This window comes from Setaria italica, chromosome VII (assembly GCF_000263155.2).
Source record: "Setaria italica strain Yugu1 chromosome VII, Setaria_italica_v2.0, whole genome shotgun sequence".
Classification (NCBI taxonomy): Eukaryota; Viridiplantae; Streptophyta; class Magnoliopsida; order Poales; family Poaceae; genus Setaria; species Setaria italica.
The window spans coordinates 8933249-8950195 of NC_028456.1; the positions used below are offsets into that span (position 1 = coordinate 8933249).

Genomic DNA, 16947 nt, shown 5'->3' on the forward strand with positions numbered 1-16947 from the left:
CCCGGGCTCCCGGCCCGGCCGGTAGGGTTAAAAAAGGGTCGCCGAGTGTCCTAGGTAGGCCACTCGGTAAAGTTTTTCTTTGCCGAGTGTCTACCTAGGACACTCGGCAAAGTTTTTTTTAAAAAAAATTAAAAATATCCAACAGTTTCAAAAAAATACCAAATTTTCACACGAAATAAGATATGTTCTCTACTGACTATACAAAAAGTTTTGTAGTCAAACCGAAGTCGACCGTCACTTCGACTCTAAATTTTATCGAATCCTTCTCAAAGTTACTATTTTTCTTCTGAGATGCTTCGGTTTGTAATCATCGTACATGATGAAATGTGCAAAACCTTCCCAATTTTTTTCCACAGCTTCCACGTATTATATCATCATATAATTACAAATCTCATGATTTTCAGACTTTGCTTGTTTTTTTTACAATTTAAAAATACTACCGCCACACGTTCATTGTCGTGTTTCCTGAACAAGATGTTCGAAATTTCTTTTCATTTCATGGGTCAGGTCTCAAATTGAGCCAAATAACATGAATATCATTTTTCTACTCAAATTTAACTTATACCAAAAATTTCCTTGAAATGCAATTAATTAAATAAATATAGCAAATAAATCCAAAAATATACCAAATTTTAACATGGAGTACCACGTGTTGTATGTGGGGAGTAGAAAAAATTTCAAGGTGAAAAGAGGAAAAAAAAATTATTTTTTTGCCAAGTGTCAAAAAAACACTCGGCAAACCCCCTCTTTGCCGAGTGTCTTTTTTGACACTCGGCAAACTACCCTCTTTTGTATGTGGGGAGTAGAAAAAATTTCAAGGTGAAAAGAGAAAAAAAAAATTATTTTTTTGCCAAGTGTCAAAAAGACACTCGGCAAAGAGGGTAGTTTGCCGAGTATTTTTTACTTGACACTCGGCAAAGCCCCGATTTGCCGAGTGTATTTCTTTTGCCGAGTGTTTTTGGCTTGGCACTCGGCGAAGAGCTTGTTTGCCGAGTGCTCGAAAAAAAACACTCGGCAAAAAAAATACACTCGGCAATTTTTAGCTTTCCCGTAGTGATTCGCCACGTCAGAGAAGGTAGCAGCATATCATTTCTTATCAATTTGTTTTCTGGAGAAGCTCCAAAACTTTTCTTGTGCAAGTGCAGCACATTGCGTCCTTCTTTGTAGGAAGGAAGCGTGGCAACTTCTTGTCAAGGTGAGTACTGGTCATTTCCAAGAAATAATCATCGATAGCTTTGGTTCTTTTTCTTTGGAACTACGCATGCAGACGAAGTGAGTACTGGTCATTTCCAAGAAATAAGGTAAATACGTTGTGAAGGCTGCCAATGGTAAGATTTGATGGTTTCACGATGTTGTCAAACCAAGTGGTACCTTCATTTTTTTTAAAAAAACACCTTACTATATAGGCCGCCACTAATCTGAAACTACTAAATAATAATCTATTGCTCATTATGTTGTCTTCTACTTTCAGCTCAGCTTGCAGATGCCGCATATCCATCTCCTCCCCCCTCCACCCCTCTCCTTCATTCTCTCTCACTATCTCATTGTTTCAAATTGCTCGCCTTCGCACCAGCGTGAGTCCAGTGTCAAATAATTCACATACACTACTGCACTAATAACTTGATGCTACCACCCGGTTCCCATGCCCACCACAACCACTAGGATGGTCTACCTCACCAAGGCCGATTCACACATATCCACTACATTACTAGCATATTGCTGTCACTCGGCTCTCACATGTATCTGCCACTACCTCTAGGCCATCCTACTTCCCATTGCCCTTCTTCCTCTATTGTGGGCAACCATGGACAACCCCTAAATTCACCCCAAAGACCTTTTGGAGTGGTTTGAGATGATGCTCGATTTTACACACCCGGGGATGTTTATAAAGAGAAAAAAAAAGGCCTCCAAGTTAATCAACTTCAGCAAATATCTAATTTCGCAGTGACTTGTGCATCAAGGACCTATTAAACCGTGTTGGATAGATGGTCCTTGAGATGATATGGAATACTTTCTACGCCAGCTGCAGAACCGGTTCTGGTTCAGGCTGCTCTGTTCTTGGGGTTGTATAATAGTGAAACCTCCCTTACCAGTAATGCTACAACTGTTCTACATTTTGGACAATATTAACATTCCAACAGAAAGTTGTCCATGCAACCAGACTTCATACAATGTGAAGGGAAAAAACATAGTACTACGCAACGAGCTTCCTCGCGGATTCTGTTACGCCTCCCAGGCCTATCACCGTGAAGAAATTAATGGCGAACCGCGTGTTCCTGGCGCAGTCTCTGGGGAAGAGGGCGTCTCGTACCTCAGTGTCCTCGTCGTTCACCTTCTCGCTAAGCTTCCGTATACCGAGCTGCTCCCCGAGGTCCTGGAACAGCACCTTGATGAAAATGCGCAACGACGACGTGGTGTCCTCCTCCGTCACCCTCACGCGCCCCAGCGCGCCGCGCCACGGGACCGCGTCGGCCGCCAGCAGGTCCGCGAAGAATCTGGCCGTGGCGCGCAGCTCGTCGCTCGTCATGCGGTGCGCCGCCGAGTAGTGCCCGGCGAGGCAGGCCTCGAAGCCGCCCTGGTACGCGCGGCCCATGGCGCACAGCCGCCGCCCGATCCGGCCGTAGTAGCTCGTGTACGCCTTCTCCTTCCTGCTGCACTCGACGAGCATGGCGCAGAGCTCCGCCTCCTGGCCGGGCCGCACGACGGACAGGAGCTTGTGCCCCGCCTCGTCGGAGTCGGCGCTCGACATGACCTTCAGGTATATGGTTCTCCGCAGAGTGGTCAGGTCGGTGTCAGTCCCATCGTGGATGGTTGCCTCCTCGTCGGACTCGTGATCGCTGCTCTCCTCGTCGTCGTCGGTGGAAGATTGTTGGGTCTTCTCGTCCTCGTTCTCGTCGTCTCCGAGCATGGCTCTCTTGAGTTCCTGGTACGCGACCTCGTCTTGCGCGAAGGTCGGGCTCGGCGTGAACACGTCAAGATGGTCCTCAGGATCGAGCTTGTCTTCGTCAAGGGAGAGCTCAATCTGATGCGTCACCTGGTCGTGGTGCTCGACGAGGTCCAGCTCCGGCCGGACCGGTGGGTGACCGCGGAACTGCGATTTCCGGACGGCGAAGAGATCTTCGATCATGAACTGGGTGCGCTTCTCGATGTCCCCGTCGTGCAGGATGCTCCTGAGGCTGCCAAAGACTGCGTCGAGCCCCCGCGGGCACGACTCGTGGAGCGCGGCGCCGCACTCGGTGACGAACCCGACGGCGACCTCCACGGCGCCGTCCGTCGGTCGGTTGAGCAGCAGCGCGAGGAGCTCCAGCGCGAGCAGCTAGTGCGCGACGCCCTGGTTCACCAGGGGGGCGACGAACCTCGCCGCGGCCGCCAGCACGTGCCTTTCGCCGGCGGCGTGGGCGCGCCTGACGCGGATCACGAGGCGGACGAGGAGGTGGCGGCCGACGGTGGGGAGCACGGCGTTGGCCACCGCCGCGAGCGCCGCGAAGTGTCAGGATCCAAGCAATCGAGACAGAAATCCAAGAGAGAAAAGGGGAGAAAATAACAGCAACAAGCAACAGATCGAACAAGTGCAGTACTAGCAGTAGTATTAACGATGGACAGGGCTCAGATACAGGAAGAGGCCATGACGGCGCCCGTGGACTACTGCTAAACTAGAGTTCGATCTAGGGTTCAGATAACCAGCATATCCTCTCCCAGGGAAGGTGTCCTGCTATTACAAGCCATCCGACAGCAAAGCAAAAGTAACGATACAGAGTTACTATTATCGGTCTGTTAACCAGGTGAAAAGCTACAGCTATTACAGAAACAATAGGAGCCGTCCGATGCGTCATCGACACTTCAAAAGAATCCCGCTGAAACGACCACTTCAGCTGCCGACTTCACTTGGACGCTTGAAACGTTATCTGAATGGCACATTCAGAGCTTGCTGCATACAGAGTCCTGACAATGCTCCCCCCTTAACATCCTTATCCTCAAGGATGGAAGGAAGGAAATACCCGACGGATGAAAGCAGCATCCTCCCATGTAGCTTTTGATTGAGGAAGATTGGTCCACTGAATTAACCACTGCACAACCGGCTCATTGTTCCTTGGAATCATTCTTCTTTCCAATATCACTTCTGGGGCAACTTTGATAATCCCATCAGCATCAACCAGTGGAAGATCAGGGGTGGGCACTGCACTTGGACCAATGTGCTTTTTCAATTGGCTCACATGAAACACAGGATGTAAAGTACATTGATCTGGTAAAAGTAGCTTATAAGCTGATCTGCCAATCTTTTCAAGGATTTTGAAAGGGCCATAATATTTGGAATGCAATTTTAGAGAATTATGCAGGCTGAGAGAGGTGTGTCGATATGGTTGAATTTTGAGGTAGACCATAGAGCCAAGTTCAATCTCCCTTTCAGTCCTATGCTTATCAGCTTGGTGTTTCATTCTTCCCTGAGCCTTAAGCAAATTGTCTTTAATCAGCTGATTGGCCAATTGCCTATTTTGCATAATCTCTCGTGCACTATCATTGGGGCAATCTGGCAAGACCACTTCAGCAATCATAGGAGGAGGAAAGCCATATAATGCTTGAAAAGGAGTCATGTTCAAAGAAGTATGAAAAGATGTATTATACCACCACTCAGCTGAGGATAGCCAATAGGACCATCTCCTGGGAGCTGTAAAGCACATGCACCTTAGATAGTTTTCCAAACATTGATTGACTCGTTCTGTTTGTCCATTTGTCTGCGGATGGTAAGCTGAACTCAAATGTAAATTAATGCCTAATGCTTTGAAAAGAGATTGCCAAAGAGTACTTGTGAAAATTCTATCTCTATCTGTGACAATCACCTGTGGTGGTACATGTAACTTGAAAATATGATCAAGCAATAAAGGGATAACCTCATTTACAATAAATGGGTGGCTTAATGTAAGGAAGTGAGAGTACTTTGTAAATCTATCAACAACTACCAAAATGACATCTTTTCCATTTGATTTGGGTAACCCCTCAATAAAATCCATTGAAATATGTGACCAAGCCTTGTCAGGAACAGGTAATGGTTCCAAAAGCCCAGGATAGGGAATATTCTCACTTTTGTTCTTTTGACAGACAGGACAAACCTTCACATAATCTTTAACATTTTTGTGTAGTTTTGGCCAATAGAAAACCAACTTCAGCCTTTGATAAGTTGCTCGCTCTCCTGAATGGCCACCAAGAGCAGATTTATGGAAATTTGCCAAAAGCTGGGTCCTCAAAGATGTGTCTTGGCCAATAAGAATTTTGCCTTTGTACCTCAAAATGCCACTAGCTAGTGAATAAGAAGGCACAACATTACTGTCAATACTCAGCTTGGTGATCAGATCAAGACAGATAGGATCAGTTTTGTAGCTGTCACATACTTGTTCAATCCAAGCTGGTACTATTACTGAAATAGCATATATAGAGGAGTTGAGATCAACTCTAGAAAGAGCATCAGCCACTTTATTCTCCTTTCCTTTTTTGTACTCAATTTTATAATTATAACCCAACAGTTCGACAAGTAACTTGTGCTGGATACCTTCCACCAACCTCTGTTCCTGAATATACTTCAAACTTTGCTGGTCTGTTCTAATTATGACCGAAGTGCTTGCAAGGTAATGTTTCCATTTCTTTAGTGCTTCCAAAATTGCCATTGCTTCCTTCTCATAGGTGGAGCATGCTGCTGCCTTGGGACCCAATGTCTTGCTGAGAAAAGATATAGGTCGGCCATTTTGCATTAAGACAGCTCCAATACCTGTGCCACTAGCATCAGCTTCCAAAACAAATGGTTGAGAGAAATCTGGGAGAGCCAACACTGGAGGATTGGACATAATCTGCTTAAGTGCTTGAAAGGCTTGCATTTGCTTTGATGTCCACTCAAATCCATCCTTTTTCAATGCATCAAATAAAGGTCAGCAGATAATACCATAATTCTGTATGAATCTTCTATAATAACCAGTTAAACCCAAAAATGCTCTTAAGTCAGTTACCGATTTAGGTTGAGGCCAATGCTGAATGATAGTAATTTTGGAAGGGTCTGTAGCTACTCCATTCTTGCTTATGACATGACCCAAATACTCAATTTCAGGTTGTGCAAATGTACACTTTGATAATTTGGCAAATAGCTTGTTCTCTCTAAGCACTGCCAAGACTGAATGTAAGTGGGATATATGATCTTTCAGGGAAGTACTATAGATGAGAATATCATCAAAAAACACCAAGGCAAATTTCCTCAGAAAAGAAGCCAATACATTGTTCATCAATGTTTGAAATGTGGCTGGGGCATTTGTCAATCCAAATGGCATCACCAAATACTTAAAATGGCCCACATGAGTGGTAAATGCAGTCTTCTGTATATCAGCTTCACTCATTCTAATTTGATGATAGCCTGACCTCAAATCAATTTTGCAGAAGACTTTAGCACCAAATAGCTCATCCAAAAGATCTTCAATAATGGGTATGGGGTACTTATTCTTAATTGTATTGGAATTGAGCTGCCTAAAATCCACACATAGTCTCCAAGTACCATCTTTCTTTTTCACCAAAATCACAGGAGATGAATAGGGGCTAACACTTGGCCTAATCATTTGAGCATTCAGTAGTTGCTGAATTAAATTCTCCATAGTATTTTTTTGATGATGTGGCAATCTGTAAGGCCTTTGATTGATGGGTTTAGATTCTTCAACAAGGGGAATAGAATGATCAATAGATCTATGTGGAGGGAGTTCAGTTGGTTCAGTGAAAATATCTTGAAATTCATCCAACATAGTTTGTACTTCTGTTGGAATTTCCATTTTTGATTGAAGAGGAGGTTGCTGAGTGTTGTTGAGGACTATGACAGCTCCCACTATTTTGTTTTTCAACAAGTGACAAAGCTTCTTGGTGCTGATCAACTGGCAGCCTTCTGGAATAGTTTCATTAGAAAATGTGACAATGTGTTTCCCATCTTTAGTGATGGAAAATTCCCTCATTTTGAGATCCAAACCAACTGGGCTATGTTGATAGATCCAGTCTGCCCCTAGGACAATATCAAAACCTTGAACCTCAATTAATCTAAAATCAGAACTGAATTGGTGGTTTTGAATAGAATAAGGACAAGCCAAACAGGCTGTTGAACTGTGTATCTCTGTACCATTTGCAGCTGCCACCTTAACTTCCTCCACTTGTGAGATTTGCAATTTATTTTTCATGGCAAATTTATCATTGATAAAAGAAACATCACTACCACTGTCCACAAGTGCTGTTCCCCAATGGTGGCCAAGTTGAACGTTCAAAGTAAAGGTTCTAGCTGAAGAAGAAATATCTGTCAGAGCATGCAAAGAAATTTGAACTGTTGGAATTTGCTCAGCATCATGATATTCACCCTCCTCACTTGAATTCCCATCTTCCACCAGTTCTACCTTCTCTTGCCCTTCCTTTTCCAGCAATACAACTGAAAATAATTTTTTTCCTTTGCACACTTTAGCATGACCAGGGACCCATGGTTCCTTGCAAGTAAAACATTTACCAGCAGCTTTGAGCTCAGCTATATTATTTTGAATTTGCTCTTTTTCTTTGGAATCTTTCTGCCACACTTTCTGTGGTCTATAGGTTTGATTGAATTGTGGAAACCTTTTTGGTGGTGGGTGAGCTTGTTCCAGCCTTCTAGCATACCAAAAGGCAGAATTGAGGCTTGCAGGCTGGTGACATTGAAGATGGTGTTGTATAGGTTCTTGTAACCCATAGATAAAACTGCTAATGAAATAGGAATCATGCAAAGATGGATTATCTCTTTTGACTAAACCCATTAACTCTTCAAATTTTGTGATGTACTCTTGGACAGGTCCATTTTGCTTAAGGCCATGGAATCTGGCAATGACCTCATAAAGGGATTCCTCAATGAATCTATCACCTATCATTTTACAGAATTGGTGCCAAGGGACAGTAGAGGCATTACCACCAGTGCTTCTCCACCAGAACTCAGCTTTCCCCACAATATACATTACTGCAATTTGAACTCTGCTTTCATTTGGAACTCCAACCAATTCAAAATATTTCTCAGCTTTCCTAATCCAACCATCAGGATCTGAACCATCAAATGCAGGAAATGATAATTTTGGCCCTTTAGCTATCAGTTTCTGCTGGTGGTGCAATTGTTGATGAAAGTCCAAGTTGTTGTGATATGGTTGGTGGGCCATTGTGGGATTTGGATGAATTACATGTTGGTTGAGGTGATGATATTGGTTAGCTTGTTGCTTTGCCAAAAATGCCTCATAAGCTAATTGAGTTTGATCTGGATCAGAAGTGGTATTAGCTTTAGCATAGAATTTTTCTAGCTCCTTTGCTGTCCAAGGCAATCTTCTTCTATAGCAGCTGGGACCTTCACAAACCAAGGGGAGAGATCTCTGTGATGAACCTGCACTGGAATTTCAGGAGGTGGAGTATCGGTGTACTGATGAGGCCCTTTGGAAGCTGATCCCTTATCTTCAGAAGCTGCAGAAGTAGTAAGGCTGTTTAGGCTTGAGAGAATTTTGTCCAATGATGACTCCAGCACTCTGTTTTGGTCTTCTTGCTTAGCTATAAAAGCATCCAAAGCAGACCTAATTTTCTCCATCTCCTCAGCTGAAGCATAGCTGGAAGTAGCATTAGATTCCTTAGTCACCATCTTCTTTGGCTTTAGAAGTTCGGTTTGAGCCAGGCTCGCCCCAGAAAGACTTCCAAAGTGATCTACCGCCGCCTGAGTTGTGGATGTGACGCCGGAATTTTACACAAGGACACAGCCTTGCAACCCTTGTCACAGAACAACTCACCTCCGTCACCTCCTCGAGCAAATCAGTGAAAGCTTTTGGAATTTTACACAGGAACACGTCCTGCAACCCTCACTTTCACCAATCCACTGAAAATTTGGGGAAAATAGGAAGTAGCTCACGGAATTGGGTGGGAAGGGTGGGATTTTGCACGGGTGAGCCGAAACCACCAATCCACCGCGCCAATCGGACTAATTCCGGAGCTCTGGCTGTGGACGCAAACAAATCTCGCCAAGGACCCCTAGCTCTGGATATCAATTGTCAGGATCCAAGCAATCGAGACAGAAATCCAAGAGAGAAAAGGGGAGAAAACAACAGCAACAAGCAACAGATCGAAAAAGTGCAGTACTAGCAGTAGTATTAACGACAGGGCTCAGATACAAGCAACAGATCGAACAAGTGCAGTACTAGCAGTAGTATTAACGATGGACAGGGCTCAGATACAGGAAGAGGCCATGACGGCGCCCGTGGACTACTGCTAAACTAGAGTTCGATCTAGGGTTCAGATAACCAGCATATCCTCTCCCAGGGAAGGTGTCCTGCTATTACAAGCCATCTGACAACAAAGCAAAATTAACGATACAGAGTTACTATTACCGGTCTGTTAACCAGGTGAAAAGCTACAGCTATTACAGAAACAATAGGAGCCGTCCGATGCGTCATCGACACTTCAAAAGAATCCCGCTGAAAACGACCACTTCAGCTGCCGACTTCACTTGGACACCTGAAACGTTATCTGAATGGCACATTCAGAGCTTGCTGCATACAGAGTCCTGACACGAAGATGGCGGTGAAGGCGGGGCAGGCCGCCTGGGACCGGAGGAGCGTGCGGCAGAGTAGGCCGCGCACGCGCATGAGGTTCTCCGCCAGCAGCTCCGGCGCCACGTGGCGGATGTTGGTGGGGGTCGCCTTGTTGACCAGCCCGGTGATGCTCTTCCGCAGCGCGTCCCAGTTGCGGCACTGGTACCCATCGCCGCCGGACTCGTCGCCGCCGGCGCCATCAGTGGTGGCGCGATGTGGAGGGATGTAGATGCCTCCGCTTCCACCGCCGCGCTTGCTGCGTTCCTCCTCGGCCGGCGCCGTCCTCGGTCGCTTGCGGGTCGCGTCGTCGCTTGTGCCCTACATCATGATCTGCCCCGACTGGTTCGTTCCGTGGAGATGGAGATGAGATCGCTGCTTGCTCTCCGATAAAGCCGCGGTTGCGGGAGGGATTCGGAGAAGATTCCGGCCAACTCGGTCACGAATCCTACGGCGTTGCAAACTTGCAATGCACGCTCGGATATAAATTCCGGACGGCAGGACCGACTTGGCATGCAAGCCGTAATTAATGCCTTTGATTTGATACCCACCGCCGTCTGAGCCTGGACGACCTTCCCCATTGGCCATTGGCTACCGCACCGCCGTCACCTGTGATCCACCCCGAGCCACAGCCGCGCTGCTCTCTCCACTTTATCTCCGCCGGAGGTCGAGAACAGGGCTCGCACTGCCACGGCAAGATCTAACGCCGCTCCGCCGCGCCCAAGGCCCCGAGATCAACAACGGTGAGGCTGTCTTCTCGCATGGAATGCATGGCTCTCAATGCTTTCATTATCTCTGCAGTATCTATTCAATCCATTATGTCGCTAAGTGTTAATTAATCTTAACACAAATTCTAGTGGCTACTTGCTTTCGCCTATCTATTTTGTATCTGTAAGATAATCCAATCCTCGTGAAGGGATTAACCGAATAGGCCCCTATTAAATTCCGTCCAAAAATTTGAATGCTCCTGCTGGTAAAAGTTGCTGGCTCTTTTCCAACCTTAAGCTCGCCTTATGTGCATGATGTATACTTTAGGGCAAGTACATTGGTGTTGTCTAATAGTCGGTCTCATGCATTGACACGTAATCATGAGATGGCTTAACAAATAACTTTATTTTTTTTATCTATTCTCTTAATTTGTGCATAGAAAAAAAAAAGAAATAGTATGAGGTGCATGCAACCACAACTCGTACAATGGTAGAGTAGCCGTATCGTAGTCCTAAAATCTAGCTTATGAGGCGGTTGTTTCATGAAACAACGACCTCTTTTTCTCTCATCACCCTCTCTCCTTCACATCAGCAAAAATTCGATGTGACATTGCATGAGACGATCTATGAGACTGCTGAGGTGTAGCAATGTACTTGCTCATATGATTCTCAAAAAATCTCAGTTGCAGACATTGCAACCAGTTGACCAACACCATTCTCGATCGTGTCCTGCTTTCTTTTATACTAATCTTGTTTCGCACCGGAATCATCCCAAATGTTTAACATAACCATTTCATTCTTGTCCCCAGGTCCCATGGCAATGGGTTTATTTAGGCGCAGCGTCATGTTCATGCTGGGAATTGGTTGTGGCATCTATGCAGAGCAGAACTACAACATGCCTAATGTGAAGAAGCTAGTCGAGACCTATGTTTTCTTGACTAGGTATCTTGCTGAAACCTACCGCAAGCCGAAGAAAGATGACGAGTGATCATTTGCATAGGTCAGGTTTTGAGATATGCTTCAGGTATCTTGGTCAGTTGTGGAATTCGTCGCATGCAACAGCTTTTGGGAATGTTAGGCCGTCTAGTTCTCTCAGAATCACTCGAAATCAGATCTATACCATACAGATTGATTTGACCCGATTTAAAATCCGACCTAACACACAAAATAACCGTTCGGTTCGGACCGAAGTAGAACCAGCATTATTCTATTCTAGCTCGTTTTGATTATCCTAACCTCTTAGTGACCCAGAATCAATCCTCATGTCTTGACCTCCACAACGAAACCCTCCAGGATCGAGTGACACAACCGAATCATCATTCCCCTCCGAATCCGTTCCATAATTCAATCCGGAACAACCAAACGAGGTCTGAATGTGCTAGTGGCAATGGATTGTTTTTCATCGAGATGAATGCAGCTATGCCGCGTTTACAGAGCCAATGAATGTTTCATCAGGCGTATCAGAAACTTTTTTTTGTCCAAACACGAATTTATCCTTCTCACAAAATGAAAATCCGGTCACTCTTTCTTATGTAAAACATGCAAAAAAAAAAACAACAAGAAGAAAAACTTCAGCCTACCATCAGGAGAACGTACTGAGTCTTCTCCAAAAAGAACTCATTGCTTACAGTTATCAGATGCGATATAGGCATGCAAAATTATTTGTTCTTTTTTATACCCATAAGTAAGAAGCTTAATTTCTAGAATAGCAGAATGCCAAAGCATATAGAAACTGTGTGGATATATGCAGCTCCCCCAACGAGCTCCTGACCACTTGTTTGCAGTTTAAAGTAACATTTCATTAACATCCAACAAAAACTAAAATTATTTAAGCAACCTTATTTTACTTCCGACACCACAATTCATTCCTCTGATCGCCAAAAAGAGATAATAGTCTCATTCCTAGAGGGTAAAGCCCACAGCTGTGGTTCTGAGATAATGGGAGTTGTATCATCTTGTGTTCCATACAACGAATGAACTATGTTCCATACTAACTTGCATTATAACATAGAAAAACTGAACTCGAAGCATTCAGAATATCTGAATCACAGAACTTCATGATGCCGAAGCAGTCACTGTCCCAATGGTGTGGTCAAAAATCTCAATCCAGTAGCCATCAGGATCTTTGATAAATGCGATGCCTTTGATTTTCCCTGCAGCCAAACAACACCCATTACATATCATCACGTTATGCATTACAAAGATAAAGAGTGTGAAGGTGTTTCATGATTTGATTGGAGGTTATGTAGGTAGCATTATCAAACATAAGGCTGAGAGCATCTTGATCACTGCTCTTCATAATTTTAAGTAAACTTTCAATGTTTCATTAGCAAAATTTCTTTACACAATACCAATGTAAACTGCTGAATGGGCCAATCTTCTGAAAAAAAAAAAGGATGGGGGGTTACAGGAAACACATAAGTTCGGAGTGACTAACAAACAGATCAATCTAGTCTCAAACTTATCTGTTAGGCTTATGTCACGTGCCACGTTCGCGTGGTAGTCAGCAATGAGTACCATAAGGTGAGTAAATAAACAAAAAAAAAATCACCCCCTGGTTTCTTCTTTACTTTCAATGTATTCATTATGGTTCAATGGTCAGGATGAATGCACAAATAAACAATATGATGATCAGGCTTCTATTTATGGATAGAAGATCCTCAATCACTCATTTTCACTATGCTATTGAATTCTGGGGCAATCTAGAACTAAAATTCAAATGGATGCTCAACTTGGTAGCATGCCTAGAACATTGCACCCACTTGTGGCTGACTTGGCATGCCAAGTAGGCCCAAATAAAGCGTTTGGACTAACCAGCCAATTCAATAACTAAGGGACACATTCAGCCTTTTATAAATATTTTTGTAACAAAAAGTAATAGTCAAAGTTGTACTTCAGGAATCATGTTGATGTCAAAAACATCACTTATTTGTTACTGAAGGGAGTACTAAAGTAAAATACTGAATTGACCACTTCTCCAAAAGAAAGGGAGGTAAAAACTTTAGACAAAGTTGGTAATGACTCTCAGGGATGTTGGTAATCACTATCAGGACGACTCTGTAGATGCACAAGGGCGAATACAAGAAAAGATCAAGGCAATGACTCAAATATTACAGGTTACTGTTTTGGATTACTACAATACACATAACGTTAGTCCTATATTTAATTGTACCACAACCCTACCGATCTTACAGAAAGAAGCATTTAACTACTATGTTTCTTGTTTGAATCAACATTCCAGCATCAAGGCTGTACAATCAACACCAGATGAGTAACAATACAAGGCAAATTAGCGTACCATCATCGGGTTTCTTCACAAAGTCAACCCCAAGACGTTCAAAGCGTTCACATGCCTTGTAGACGTCATCCACGGTTACTCCTATATGACCTGAATGAACAAAAATAAACAAACAAGTGAGACGGCACCTACGATATTCACAATTATTCTTGTCTGAACTAGTTCTACGATTTCAGAAATGGCAACAGTCATTTCAATTGCATATGAATCTTAAGCACATACCAAAACCACGTGGGTCTGAGTTTCCATTATGGTAACATTTGAATTCAGGGTCATTTTCTGTGCCCCAGTTGCTGCAGTATTACCAAGAGTTAATCAATTTGCTTGTGAGCATTCAAACTAATGAGGAAAATGAACAGCGTTTCTACAACGGTAAAGGGTAACAAGACGCACTGGGTGAGTTCGAGGGTAGCTTTTTGCCTGAAAGTCCATTCAGTCCGTTTGATATGATCAGCAGGAGCTGATGTCACATCCTAAAAACTCAAAGCAGAGTCAATTGACATAAGAACTTAAGAAGCAATATAAAAAAACTCGACCTGCGGGGGGTAAGACAGCCCCTGGGCATTTTGTTAAGAACAAGACCTTCTCACACAGGTCGAGAAAACCCCTGCCCACCCTTACATAGCGGCACCATAGCCCATGTAAGATGACCAACAACCTGGGCTGGGCCTTAGACCTATGCTTTGGCATGGGACAGACGAGGGGATTTTTTTAACCTCAGCCTGAAATTCGCTCCCACGGGGAGTCGAACCCATGACCTGAGGAGTGCTACTAGAGCCACCTAACCAACTCAGCTAGAGGCCCGTTCGCACTTAAGAAGCAATATCATGTAAATTATATTTTAAGGCAATCATGGTTCCACCAGTCTATGAAACTTTTACCTCATAACCGAGAAAATACAAGCTGAACTTCAACTCTTCAAAATCTAATCTTTTCAGCAACCTGTAAGAAGAAGAAAGTGCTACAAATCATAAACTAATAAGATATAGATATACATGCAAGATACCTAAAAATCCTTTTGATCTAGAACACAAAACCATGATCAAATCAATTGTCTCAGTCTGTAGCAATGGTATCACGAGGAATTTAGAGCCACAAAAAATTATGTTCTCAAATTTGTTCATATCAAAAGCAGTGGTACTAGTCCAGTTTAATTGCTTGACTAACTGTACACAAACGTACAGCTTGCAGCTGTTTACAGAGCTGGATGTAATTATGTAGAGTTACTGCAGGTTTCTCTTTCAGTTCCTTTTTCCTCAACGAACTTTTTGAATTATTTTCCATCAGTCAACACATAAATGCAAAAATCCAATCAGACTGAGGCTCCATGGCCATGAAAGAGCAGTGCTCCACTACTCTGCAGATTAGCTGACATTGTTTTGGTCCAGACTTAAAAATTTTCACCAGAATCGACCAGTCCGATCGTAGGGCCCATTCGGAAGCGAATGCTCTAAAAACATTTAGGATTTAGACCAAATTCAAATAAAATCGGATTTGAATGTATAAGGAACCCATATCCAAGTGACCCTTGTGGCATTTTTGGGTTACTGATGCATCATGGATTTGATCTAATTTCCTTGATCGTTAAGGAAATGAATTCACTATTCTGTCCAACCCAAGGGATGAACCTAAACTCTTACCCATCCCTCCCCACTCTTCCCAATCCAAAGTTTTGGTGATAAATATGAATACCAATCAAGACATCTCAAGTTTGCATTTTTCTTGTCTAGGATTGTAATCAAGATACAGAACCAGTTAAACACGCCATGCCAGAAAAGTAATGACTCATGCAATGTACTGGTGTCCAATTATCCAACATAAAATGGTGTGCTATTGTCAATATAATCTACTGAAAAACCTTGCATAACTCGAAAAAGGCAATAACCACCGTACCCTCCATGAGGTCATATTAGAATGCCGGGGGGAGGGGGGTTCGAAATCAAATTCTGATCATGGGGTCTGCCCTGAAAAGCCAAAGCTTTGGGAAACTGTATGCCATTATCAGAATACAAAGCTACCACTATGTAGATTTTAAATAGATGATGTTCTAATGTTTTGATGTAATAAAATTAGTGATAGAGCTTTCCCAAAGCCAAATTCAGATTTTGGAAACAAACAGAGCCTTAGTACTATGAAGCTCCCACAATGGCAACCACAAGAGCAATACTCAAATGTCCAGTGGTCCAACTCCAACCTACATTACTCAACATAACCTTAGTGTTATATTTGTAGAACCAAATTTGGTACCTGGGGATGGGAGTATGATATTTGTTCACCATTGTTCATGCTCAGGCTTCAAATGATGATAGCATGCAAAACTTTATTAAAGACTGGAATGCTTTCCAGACACTGTAGCATTTTACTAAAACCGCAAACAGTGCAGCTAGCCACCTACACACAATATAGTTTGTCCAATACTAATCTGTCACTATGAGAGTGGCAAGGATCAGCTACACGAGTTCCAGATGAGATCATTAATGTTTACGTAAAAACCATTGATGAAATTACTTTCTATGTGTAGAGAACTGCAACTGCCAGCATCATATACCTATGAGGCTATGACTTCAACCATTATCTAAGCTAACACTACCAAAAGAAAAATCATAGTGATTACAAATGTATATGCAATTCCCATGCTTCAGACCATGACTTCATTATCCATCCTGTTCAAAATATATTGTCAAGTGGTAGTTAAATTGTTTTAAAATGGCAATTGGAAACCTGTGGAGAGTATTTTGTTAGCAGAGTTATTTCACCTTTAGGCCCTCAACGTACAGATTAAAAATGTCCCCAATCCCCCATTATCACTCTACCAGGAAAAAAACACTCCAATGCTTGACTTTTTCTTCCCAACCATCAATACATCTAAAGAACATAGATAACACCAAGAACAGAGATAAGCTATGAATGCTTTTCATCTGTCATGCATGGATACATTATCTGTAGGAACTAGGAAGAGGAAGAAGAGAACTCACGACATGCCCATCACACGGGAGTAGAAGTCAAGGCTCACTTTTGGGTCCTTCACACGTAACATCTGAAAAAAAAAGCAACCCAAATTATCAAAATCCTATAGCGACCAGAGCAACAGAAGAAACATTCATGGTAAGAAGTTTGGTCCACCTGTGGCTAATTGCAAAACCATGAAACAATGTTGGTTTAAGATGAGGCAACTGAAATAACTCCATACATGTCATTCAGTCAATTGTAAAGCATCCAAACACCCTGATAGCAATACAAGCCCATCAAACATTTTGGATCAAACTCTGATATTCAAGTAATGGGACGTGCTTGGAGGATCTGGTCCATAATTGATAGTAGCTGCAAATCAGCGACAGATGAACTATCCTGT

The 16947-nt window shown here is 43.2% G+C and overlaps 1 protein-coding gene and 1 pseudogene across 1 annotated transcript in view; both read right to left on the reverse strand.

The window, feature by feature from the left end:
* Positions 1–2194: 2194 nt before the first annotated feature.
* LOC101771034 lies at positions 2195–8650 on the reverse strand (annotated as a pseudogene).
* A 3371-nt stretch (positions 8651–12021) lies between these two features.
* Positions 12022–16947, reverse strand: part of LOC101782754 (lactoylglutathione lyase) — a 5683-nt gene continuing 757 nt past the window's right edge. Inside the window, exons 3-8 of the mRNA XM_004975072.3 lie at positions 16571–16632; positions 14477–14537; positions 13989–14068; positions 13818–13888; positions 13596–13685; positions 12022–12450 (exon numbers count right to left, since the gene is read on the reverse strand). Of these exons, the coding sequence (XP_004975129.1) occupies positions 12353–12450; positions 13596–13685; positions 13818–13888; positions 13989–14068; positions 14477–14537; positions 16571–16632 (462 nt within the window). The 3' untranslated portion in view covers positions 12022–12352. The remainder of the gene's footprint in view (positions 12451–13595; positions 13686–13817; positions 13889–13988; positions 14069–14476; positions 14538–16570; positions 16633–16947) is intronic.